This window comes from Rhinopithecus bieti, unplaced genomic scaffold (genome assembly GCF_001698545.2).
Source record: "Rhinopithecus bieti isolate Rb0 unplaced genomic scaffold, ASM169854v2 scaffold_7901, whole genome shotgun sequence".
In the NCBI taxonomy this organism is placed as follows: Eukaryota; Metazoa; Chordata; class Mammalia; order Primates; family Cercopithecidae; genus Rhinopithecus; species Rhinopithecus bieti.
The window spans coordinates 294,838-306,354 of NW_016805596.1; the positions used below are offsets into that span (position 1 = coordinate 294,838).

Consider the following 11,517-nt stretch of genomic DNA (forward strand, 5'->3'; position numbering starts at 1 on the left):
GTTCGGGCCCGAGCCACCCGGAGATGGCGGAGGGATCTCGCGTGGGCCGCCGGGCGGGCACGCGGGGCGGGCGGAGCGGGGCTGCGCGGGCGGGGCGGGGCGGCGGCGTGGGGCGGGCGGAACATGCTTCCCGCCGCAGGAAGTATGAGGCGCGCGCGGCTGCGGCGATACATAGCGACCGAGCCGACGCGCGGCGGCAAACGCGGGCACGCGCCACGCTGCCCCAGGGCGCCCCGGCCGCGCGCGCACGCTGCCGGGACGTGGTCCACGGCGGGGGTGGGAGGGCCGGCCACGCGGCCGCGCCGCCGCCACGCGGACCCCTCGGGCCCGGCCGCGACGCCCTTTGTCGGTGGGGGCCCCGCTTCATGCCACCGGCCGCCACGCGCCCGCGTGCCCGGCCTCGCCCAGCAGGGTGACCCAGCGGTGGCGGGGCGCGCTGGCCCCCCGGCTTTGTCCAGGGACCTCCGGCCCTCCTGTCGCGCGCGTTTTGGGGTCGCGGAGAAGTCGGAGGGGGGCAGCCTCGGGGCGGCCCGCGACCCGGAGTCATGTTCTCCACTTCGCGCGGCGCCGGGGGGCGCGACGTGAGGGCCCGGGCTCGCGGCCGCGCGCCCCGTCGGGCGCCGGCACTTCGGGAAACTTTGGCGCAGCCCCGGGCGGGTGCGGGGCGCGGACGGGCTGTGCACTTGGGCGCGAGGACGACCCCAACCCGGGCGCACGGGCCCGGGCGCCCCCTTTTTCGTGTAGAGGGGGCCGGCCCGGGCGCGGAGTTGAGGGGAGGCGCGGTGTGGCGTCCTTTTGTCTGCGCGGGAGTGGGCGCGCTGCAAGCGTGGTCGTGGCCTGGGCGGCCCTGGGTGGGGGGGCGCTGCGGGGAACTTCTCGCGTTTAATGACCGGGGCGAGGCGGCGGCCGCGCTGCGAGCTTCAAAGGCTCCCGGTCGCGGCCGCTGCACGGCTGGCGGGGGGGGGTCCGGCTTCCCGGCCTTTCCTCCCCCGGGAAAAAGGGTTTCAGGGCATCCCCACCCTTTCGGCGGCGCAAGTGCTTCAAAAATCTCCAAGTCTCAAATCTTGGGACGCCCAGAGCCAAGTAAGTCTCCAGCTCCCTAGAATGCCCATTTCAGTCGCCACATCCCCAACTAACTCGTCTTAAATCGGTTTCAAACTACCCCACGAAAAGTGCGGTTTCGTAGTCCTCAAAAAAAGTCAGTTTCACACGCCCTCCAAGAAAGAAAAAAACTGAGCGGGGGAGGGGCTGCGCTGGGGCGCCCGCTTCACACCCGGCCTCCAGTTGGCAGACAAAGAGGGGATTTCTCTGCTGCTTAAGTTGGGTCTCCCTCGACCTCGGAGGCCCCTCCCCACCCCCAGCCTCGGAGGTATCTCCCGGCCTGCCCCCGTCCCCACCTGGGGACCCCTGGGGAAAGTCGAGAGTGGAGGGGCCTGAAGTGCATTTCTTTGGGACGGAGATTTTCTCTGTACCTTTTCTGGGGTGGAATGGGTCCTGGCAGGTGGATCCCCATCCGCCATTCTAGAATAGCGGGGGCACCCTGGTCTTGGGACCCTCTCCCCGCTCAGGGAGGGAGGGCGGGCGAGGGATGTTGTCAAAGTTTTGCTTAAAAATAATTCCCGGATACATCGTGACAGTAAAGCAACCTAGGATTTTTTTTTCTTTTCTGAATACTGTTAGGGTTTTTTAAGGGGAGGGAGATTGAGGGTGGAGGGAAGCTTTACTGGTCCCTGCATGGAGTGCGCCCCCCCCCCCACTTTAAGTTGTGAAGCTTATAAAAGAGTTTCGTGGTTTTCTGATTTGTGGATTTCCTTCATGTCGAATTTGGGGGCGACCTGGTCTTCAACGGGCTGTGACATCTGTGGGGGGGATCACCAAATTTCCCTCGGAGTGGGGTAGGGCGGGTCTGTTCCTCCTCTTCCCAGGGGAGTAGGGGGGCCTCAGAGGAAACCCGGGGGTGGTTGGGAATGAGAGACGTGGGGAGAGGAGAGGTTCTGCTGCCCTGTGTGCCGTTTAAACTTGGCAACTTGATACCCTGGTGGTCTCTGGGGGAGTTGGGGAGTTTATATTTGCACACCCTCCCCCCCATTTTTCAGCCTCCCGGTGGCCTCTGGGGAGGGCTGCACAGGGACCCAGACTCTGGAATTCCATCTTCCCTGCCCCTGCTCCCAGGGCTCCGCTGGAACTCAGACCCCAGGGCAGTGGAGGGTTTTTCAGGCGGCTTCCCCACTCTGTGTTTTGGTCACTCACGCCTCTTTTCTCCTCCGTTTCTCCCTGTCCATCTGTCCCCACGCCCACCATGCAGGGTTTCCAGGCCTGACGTGCCCGCCCTGGCCCCAGGAGAATGAACCAGCCGCAGAGGATGGCGCCTGTGGGCACAGACAAGGAGCTCAGTGACCTCCTGGACTTCAGCATGGTGAGCCAGGACCCCCGCCCAGCCCCGACACCCCTTTGCCCCACAGTTCACGGGAAGGTTTTCAAGGGAGAGTGTTTGCTGAATACGTCAGCGATGGAGCCTCAGCTGTTTGGATGGGAGGCGCCGGTGGGGCTGGGGGTGTGCGTTGCTCTGGCAGGAGGCTGTCCCTGCACCGCAGTGGGTGCACCATGGGGGTCTCACCCGGACACAGCATGCTACAGTCCACTGCTGTACAAAGGGGGAAACTGAGGCCTCAGGGGCGTGGTCCTGGGCCCCCAGCTTGGCTGGGTAAGCCAACTCCGGCGTTGATCTTCCGATCTGTAAAATGGACCTGATCAGGGTCGCTTCCTCCATTGTAGATATAAAAATTAAAAGTTAAGTGAAAGGTCACTGCGCTCCAGCCTGGATGACAGTGAGACCCTGGAGACCTTGTTTTAATAATTGGGAGGGGGCTGGGCACAGTGATTCCCACCTGTCATTCCAGCACTTTGGGAGGCTGAGGCGGGAGGATCGCTTGAGGCCAGGAGTTCCAAGTCCAGCCCAGGCAACATAGTGAGACCCCATTTCTCAGAGAAACAAAACAAAGCAAAAACAAAATTCAAAAAATTAGCCAGGAGAGGTGGTATATGCCTGTGGTCCCAGCTACTCGGGAGGCTGAGGCAAGGAGGATCACTTGAGCCCTGGAGGTGGAGGCTGCAGTGAGCTATGATGGTGCCACTGCTCTTCCTCCTGGGCGATAAAGACCCCTTCTGAAGGAAAAAAAGGAGGGTGTGCCCAGTACTGAGCAGACAACTCTCCATGAACAGGGTGGGCACCACCTGCCCCACACAAGACTGTTCTAGTGGGCAGAGGACACGGGCATGAAACCAACTGTGTGTTTAATTAGTCACGTGTGGGTGCTGAAGTTAAGATGCCAGGAGCCGAGCCTGGGCCAGGAGGAGGCTGGTTTAGGATTGAGTGGGAATTCATGGGCCACTTAGCAGACAGCAGGGCCACCATTGTGCCTGTCACGGTTATCACCTCGGAGCAGGCAGGCCCGGTGGGGAGGGCGGGGCGGCTCCCTCCGAGTCTCAGGTTGTTGGGTCTGTCCCTGAAAGGCCCATTTTCCAGCTGGGTGGATGGAGGCTCAGAGGGTGCTGGTCCTCAGAAGTCACAGGGCGCAGGCAGGTGCAGTGAGGCTGGAATGCTGGAGCGCCCTGGGGTGCCAGGTGCTGTGAAGGCCTGGGGCCTCGGTGTACCTGCCGGCGCAGTGGGGCCACGTGTTGTGGGTTCTTGGAGAAGCTCAGGGACCTTGGTTTGTTTCTTCTGGCCTGTCTACAGAGGTCCTTACATCCTGCTCCCGCTACCCCGTGCCCAGTCGCAGCGTTTGGGGTTGAAACAGGTTGGGGGAGGGCACTTTCAGTCTGAATTTAACCCTCCTCCTTGTGAGGCGCAGGCCCCTGAGGTCTGTCAAAAACAAAAGTCCCCAAACTGAAACAACAGCGGCCACCCTGTGGAAAAAAACAGCCCAGAGGCCGGAGGGGCCAAGGCTGCGGAAGGGCCATGCTGGTATTTTTAAGCCGCGTTTTATTTTTGCCTTCCTGGCTGAGTAACCCGAGGTGCAGTTGGGTTGTTTTTTGTTAAACTGACAAGTCACAGACCGCTGGGCTGGAACAGAACGGCGGCGTTTTGGGGGAGGGGGCACAGGTTCAGCCCCAGGACCTGGCTCCTCACCTCCAGCCACTCAGCACATCTGCCGGTCCCAGGTCGGAGCCAGCAGTCGTGTTCCCAGATGAGGGAACAGGCTGGGAGCAGCAAGGTGCCCGTCCTCTCTGGGTGTCCCCCCTCTGGCTTTACCCAGAGCTGGAGTTTCACCTGCCTGGCTGGGACAGGGAGGCAGAGGCGGCCCCTGTGACTGCCCGCAGCCCTGCTCTGTTCCTGCATACCTGCCCTCTGCCCCCATCCCAGAAACTCAGTCCTGAGGGAAGCCCTTCCCTGGACCAGATTTGCATAAAACGAGAGAACAGGGGACTCAAGTCTCTCGTTCTTGCGGGAGAACATTAACCCAGGCTGTTCCCAGCGCGCCTTCGTCCTTCCCCAGCGCAGGCTGGCTTTGTCGGGAATGAAGGACCTGCCGGCACTGGCCTGGGCTGACGTGCCCTGCCTGGGTCCCAGGCAGTCCCTGGGCCTGAGTCAGGGGCTTCAGGGATGAATGGGGAGCGAGTCCCTGGGACCAAGGCTGTTGGAAACCAGCTCCCCAGACCCTGCCGCGTGCAGGACTCCCATGGGAGTTTGGGTTTTACCACGTCCCACGCAGCCAGAGCCCTGAGTCCATTTCTCAGAAGAGGAAACCGAGGCTCCAAGGCGTGCAGGGGCTGTTTTGGGCTGCTCACCAGGTCAGCGGAGCCCAGAGGACACGGCCCGGTACCCCGTGGCCCATGCCACGTTGGTGCAGCCCTGGTGTCGTAGGGGACGAAGCAGGTGAAAATGCAGTTGGCTGCAGCTCCTTCCGTGGGCTCGCCCAGGCCTGCCCGTCCCCCACAGCAGGCCTCTGTTTCCCACATGGGAGGGTGGCCCTTGGAAACCAGGGTCCTGGGGAGGCTGGGCACATCCGAGCCTGCGGGAGGGGGTGCGGTCCTGGGCGAACACTGCCTGCAGCCCGGGCACCACTCCTACCCACAAGGCTGTTCTTCCTCTCCAGGGCCAGGTGAGAATGCGGCCTCCGTTTCCCCTTCTGTAGGGCCAGGGAGTGGGGGACAGAACCCCGCCTCCTGCGTCCCCTTTGGAGCGGTGGATCGTGGCCACAGGCGCCGTGCCTTCGCCTCCTGGCTGCCTGGGGAAGGTGTTGGGGATCTTGGCCGCTCCTCAAAAACCGCCTGGCCCTGATTCCAGCCACTTTCATCACTTGAACCCCAGTGGGAGCTTTAAAATGCAGCCCCTTGGGGCAGGGCGGAGGCTTGTGTTTTTTTCTGTGGCAAAAGGGTTTGTTGCTGTTGGCTTTTCCGGTTAATGCTGCTGAGCCAGTTAATCTTTAGGGATTTAGTGCCCTGGGTACGGGTGAGCCGGGCTGGAGAGGGGTGGCAGTCCCACACTCCTGGCACCCAGGAGCTGGATCAGCGGTGGGGTACAGCCTCCCCCCAGCCCCTCCAGCTTCCTGCCGGGCCCCGGGCGCCATTCCATGTCTTTCTCGACCTGCTGCCTGTCTGAGCCTCGGCTTCCCCTTTGGCAAGCAAACCCATACCCAGCCCTGGTAGGGGGACAGTGGGCGCCACCCCTGCTCCAGGGCCTGCCATGCAGGGCCAGTGCATACACCTGAAACGTGGAGTCAGCCAGGGCTCAGGCATCAGGGGACTCTCCACGTGTCCCCCTGTTGAGTGTAGACCTGTCACTTTTCAGAGCTGAAAGGTAAAGACAACATTGTATGACTGTCAAGAGCCAATAAGTTGCATCCTTTGCCTAAATAGGATACCCCTCCCCCCAGAGCGAACGCAGGGGGAACAGCGAGTTCTCAGTGGCGGGGACTCTGTGCCTGGCGGCGCAGCGGGGTCATCGTCCGGAGTCTTCTCATTCTGGGCGTGGGTGTCCGGGGTGCAGTGTCGCTTGAGGGCACAGCGGGACGGGCCGGACCTAGATGGAGCCCAGTCTCAGGTCCCTGGACGTCCCCAGCTCTGCTCGCTGCCTGGGTTCGAGCCCAGGACTGTAGGGTTTGATTTGCTGCCCGCCCCACTCACCTCTCTCCTCCGCTCCCTGCAGATGTTCCCGCTGCCTGTCACCAACGGGAAGGGCCGGCCCGCCTCCCTGGCCGGGACGCAGTTCGGAGGTTCAGGTAGGATCCCGCCTTCCTGCCAGCGCTCGTGGAGTGAGGAGATCGAGGGTCTGTTGAAGACAGTGCGTGGGGCGAGGGAGGCTGGGGGCAGCAAAAGAGGCAGATGGTGCAGCAAAGGAGGGAAGGGGCCACAGAGGCCAGGTCAGGCGAGCCTGAGGACCCCCGAAATCAACTGCCCTTGCCTGTGTGACCTGCTTCGGGAGCCCAAGCCCCTTGTCCCCTTGTCCGTCCGGCGCCTGGAGCCTGGGTCTAGGGGCGGGGTGGGCCTTCCTCTCAGGACCAGGGTGGGAGCTGGGCCTGTGTGTGGGTGGGGATCTCAAGCCTCCGTGTCTCCAGTCAATCCACAAGGAAAACAGGCTCTGGAGGGGCGTGGTGCGGGATCCCGGCTCTCACTGGATCCCACCCACCTTGTGAGCCTCGACCGCTTTCATTTAAGCATGTATTAGGCGCTCGCTGTATGCAGGGTCCGGCACCAGGGTGACCAGCCATTGTGGTTTGCTTAGGACTGAAGGGCAGTTCCTGGGACCCGGGGCTTTGAGTGCTCAAAGCAGAAACATGCCAGGCTGACCTGGATGAGCGGGTCGCCCTCGCTGATGACATGGCAGTGGGTGGGACAGATAGGGGAGACGTAGGGTCTGGGGGGCGGCCTGCACGTCACCATCTAGAGCGTGGGCGGGGCTTCACAGCACACCCAGAGAGGGCCAGGCTGCCCCAAAGCGGGGCCCCCAGGGAAGGTCTCTGCAGAGTGGGTGTCCTGAGGGTGAGAGGAAGGGGCTGTGGGAGGATGAAGGGAAGAGTTAGCCAGGCAGAGGGAACAGCCCATATGGACACCCAGTGGTGGGACAGGCCGGTGGGGCGGGGTGGGAGGCGCTGTGTTCATTGCAGGTGCGGCAGGGAGCCCTGGATGGTTGTGAATGGAGAGAGGGTCTAGTCTGATGTGCATTTGGGTGGCCTAGGCTGGCTGTCGACAGGATTTGGTGGGGAGATTGGGGCCGGTGTCCCCGATGCTGCTTCAGAGCCACGGGTCTTTTGTGGACATCAGCATCTTTCCGGGGAGTGGGGGCCTCGGGATGGGGGCCTCTGAAACTGTGTCCTTCCTGCCTCTGGGATCTGGGGAGAAAGTGCCATCTTGCAGTTGCCTCCAGAATCACCTGGGGATGGACCCTGGTTGGAGTCTTGGGGTTTTGAGCGGTGGGCAAGGGGGGGTCTGTACTTAGGCACCTGCGCCCCCACACGGAGAGACATCGCTTTGCTGCCCCCACTGTCTCACACTGGCCTTCCCCTCTGCCTGAGGAAGTGGCCGCAGGGCTGGCCGGAATATGCTCCTGAGGCATGGAAATCCCCAAACACCACCCTGCCAGCCCCCCGGAAACAGCCCCAGGAACCGGACATGCTGACGCTTCCCCGTGTGAGACAGAGGGTCAGGCCTTGGGGCCTTCCTGGAGGAGGAGGCACAGCTACTAGGGCCGTACACCCTCATTCTCCTGGGCCTCTGCCTGGGCTTACAGCAGGGTGGGGTGGGAGGCGTCTTGCCTCATCCCCTGTCCTCTCTCACCCCCTCAGCCCTGGCGCAGACCTCTAGCTGTGAAACTGGTGCTGGGGTAGCCAGAGCTGTGGTGTGTGGACCGCCTGGTCCTGAGAATGCTCCCTCTGGGATGCCTCTGCCTGGACGCCCAGCCCGGTCCCAACAGGAACCCTGTGAATGTTTGCAGATTGATTTTCTGTGGTTCCCACAGAGTCTCGACCCGTGCTCTGGCCCTGCCCCAATATTGCAGGTTGGGAGTGTCTCGCCCTGTACCCCCACACATCAGGGTGGAGGCTTCGGAGGGCCCAGTGTGGCTCAGTATGTTGCATTTCTTGCCTTCGGGGGACGTGATGTGGCTGCTGCAGCGCGGGACCCCTCAGCTCCTGGACACAGCGGGGTGACCCCTCCCTGTTCAGTCCGTGCATTAACGCCTGCCTGAGCCTGGGGTGGTGCAGGGTGCAGAGCCCCAAGGCCTGAGTTGGTGGCACCGTCATCACTGCCTCCACTCCCCCAGGCCCCTGCAGGCTGTGGCGCTGGCCCCAGGTGCGGCCTTTCCGAAGCTCCCGCGAAATGGGCACCTGTTCCGTTCCCTCGTCAGGTTCAGCGAGTCAGTGGGTGCGAGTGGCGGAGGGATCCCGGCAGGGCCCGGGAGCTGCAGTAACTCATTTGCCCCCTCCCGGCTTTTCCTCTCCAGGGACCCAGGAAGAGGGGAATTTGGGGCCCATCAGCAGGATGGAGCCCCGGAGCTGTGGGATCCCTTCCCAAACCTTGGCTTCTTCCTGGAACAGTGGGTGCAGCTTCCTTCCAAGCGGGGCCCAGTTGGCTTCAGGGACCCCGCCCTTCGCCAGGAGTCCGAAGCGCTGATGGGGTCCCCCAGCCATGTTCTCCACCTTGGCCCCTTCCTCATGCATCCTGTTCTAGCATCCTTTTTAAGTCACTTCGCTTTTCTTAAATACATTTGAAAAGAAACTTTAGATTTGAGAACCAGAAACCCAGGCGAGAATGAAAGGTATCCCTGAATGTTAATTAAACAGAAGCTTTACCCTGTGAAGGGTCTACCTGTTCTTCGATATTTATTAATATGTAAAAATTGGTGTTGAGAGAGGAGTTAGGTACTGGGCGAGGTGGCTTACGCCTGTAATCCCAGCACTTTGGGAAGCCAAGGCAAGAGGATCACTTGAGGCCAGGAGGTCGAGGCTGCCGTGAGCTGTGATTGAGCCACTGCACTCCTGCGTGGGTGATTGTGAGACCCCAATTCAAACAAGCAGAAAAGGGCCGGACACAGTGGTTCTGCCTATAATCCCAGCACTTTGGTGACCAAGGCAGAAGGATCGCTTGAGCTCAGGAGTTGGAGACCAGCCTGGGTAACACAGCAAAACCCCATCTCTACTAAAAATATGAAACTTAGCTGGGCATGGTGGCGCGCACTTGTGGGCCCAGCTACTTGGGAGGCTGAGGCAGGAGGATTGCTGGAGCCTGGGAGACTGAGCCAGACCCTGTCTCAAAACAAAAACAAAACAAAAAAGCATTAGAGATGAATGAATAGGAAACCAAGATTTTCTGGTTGTCTGGATTGGAAGACATTTAAAACGGGAATAATTTTTGTACGCCTTCTCCCGCCCACCGCCTCCCATTTTTGGAAACTCTCAGGAAACTCTCAGGCACAGATCCCTGAGTGACAGCTCATCTTCTGCCAAAAAAGACAGGATCTGGGGCCATGAGAGACACCGGGAAATTGCTTATTGACAGACCAAAGGAACGTTGTTTCCTAGTTTTCATTTCCCGGTCGCTTTCTCCACCTGTGCGATTGTAAGTTTGACACAGGCTCAGAGTGAAAATCCACAGAACGGTACCTCTGGATTCTGATTGAGAGAAAACCCTGGAGGAACCTGGCGCACGAGTTATTTCCTCTGGGCGCGTGTCTGGGCGTGGGATTGCTAGGTCCATGGATTCCCTTGTGAGGTCGGGCACGGTGGCTCATGCCTGTAATCCCAGCACTTCTGGAGGCTGAGGCGAGAGGATTACCTGGGGCCAGGAGTTTGAGACCAGCCTGGCCAACGTGGTGACAGCATGGCGTTTCTCATTTAATAGGTGACGAAGATCATGGCCTTTCCCCTGCCACTCATTTGATTAATAGAGGGTGGTGGTCTTTTTGGAAGGGGATTGACCATGTGAATAGCTGTTTGGTGAATTCTCTTACTCTCTTGAGCCCTCGTCCTTGAAGTTGATCCGTTTTTTATTCTGAAGTCATTCGGGATTCACGGAAAGTGGCAGAGTGTTCGCCTCTCACCCAGCTACCCGCAGCCCAGCCACCTGCAGTCCGGCCACCCCCAACCCAGCCACCCTCGGGGTACCGTCCCACCCGCCCATGGTGCCGCGTCAGACCTAGGAAGCCGACGTGGGTGCCATCCACAGATCCTGGTCAGATTCCGCTGGCTTGACACGCACGTGTGTGTGTGTAGTTCTGTGCAGTTTTGAGACATGCACCTTCCTTAAGCCCAGAAATCAGCAATCTGTTCTTCATCTCTACAATTTTTTTTTTTTTAAGACCAGGTCTCACTCTTTAAAAAAGTGAGGCTGGGCGCGGTGGCTCAAGCCTGTAATCCCAGCACTTTGGGAGGCCAAGACGGGCGGACCACGAGGTCAGGAGATCGAGACCATCCTGGCTAACACGGTGAAACCCCGTCTCTACTACAAAAAAAATACAAAAAACTAGCCAGGCGAGGTGGCGGGCGCCTGTAGTCCCAGCTACTCAGGAGGCTGAGGCAGGAGAATGGCGTAAACCCGGGAGGCGGAGCTTGCAGTGAGCTGAGATCCCGCCACTGCACTTCAGCCTGGGCGAGAGAGCGAGACTCCGTCTCAAAAAAAAAAAAAAAAAAACCAAGTGAGTGCACTGGAGTGCAGTGGTGCAGTTCATAACTCACTGTAGCCGTGAACTTCTGGGCTCAAGTGATCCTCCCACCTCAGCCTTGTGAGCAGCTGGGACCACCTAACTAATTAAAAAATGTATATATTTTGTAGAGGGCTGGGTCAGCAGCTCACACTAGTAATCCCAGCACTTTGGGAGGTCGAGATGGGAGGATCACCGGAGCCCAGGAGTTCAAGACCAGCCTGGGCAACCGGGAGAAACCCTTTCTCTGTTTAAAAAAAAAAAAAAATTTCAACTGGGTGTGGTGGCTCACACCTATCATCCCAGCATTTTGGGAGGCCAGGGTGGGTGGATCACATGAGACCAGGAGTTCAAGACCAGCGTAGTCAACATGGCGAAAACCCCGTTTCTACTAAAAGTAACAAAAATTAGCTGGGCGTGGTGGTGCATGCCTGTAATCCCAGCTATTATTCAGGTGGCTAAGGCATGAAAAGCACTTGAACCTGAGAGACGGAGGTTGCAGTGAGCTAAGATTGCGCCACTGCACTCTGGCCTGGGGGACAGAGGGAGAGCCTGTCTGGAGAAGAAAAAAAAAATTGTATAGATGAGGTCTTGCTGTGTTCCCCAGGCTGATCTTGAATTCATGAGCTCAAGTGATCCTCCCGCCTCAGCCTCCCGGAGTGCTGCGATTACGTGTGTGAGCCACTGTGCCCAGCCCAATTTTTCACTTTTTGAGTATTTTGTGTAAATGGAATCCTATAGTTTGCAACCTTCTGAGATTCGCTTTGATTCTGTTAGGTTAGCGTAATTCCCTGGAGATCCACCCAAGCTGTTGGCTGTATCATTTTTTTTTTCTTTTTATTGATGCCTCATTAACCTTTTTTTTTTTTTTTTTTTTTTTT

The 11,517-nt window shown here is 59.5% G+C and overlaps 1 protein-coding gene across 9 annotated transcripts in view; it reads left to right on the forward strand.

Moving 5' to 3' along the window:
* Positions 1–1,132: 1,132 nt before the first annotated feature.
* Positions 1,133–11,517, forward strand: part of TCF3 (transcription factor 3) — a 46,739-nt gene continuing 36,354 nt past the window's right edge. For all 9 annotated transcript variants that reach the window (XR_001885782.1, XR_001885783.1, XR_001885784.1 and 6 more), the window contains exons 1-2: positions 1,133–2,416; positions 6,149–6,221. Coding sequence is in view for 5 of the 9 variants with exons in the window: in XM_017872998.1 (XP_017728487.1) it covers positions 2,345–2,416; positions 6,149–6,221 (145 nt within the window). In the remaining 4 variants the exon portion in view is untranslated. The remainder of the gene's footprint in view (positions 2,417–6,148; positions 6,222–11,517) is intronic.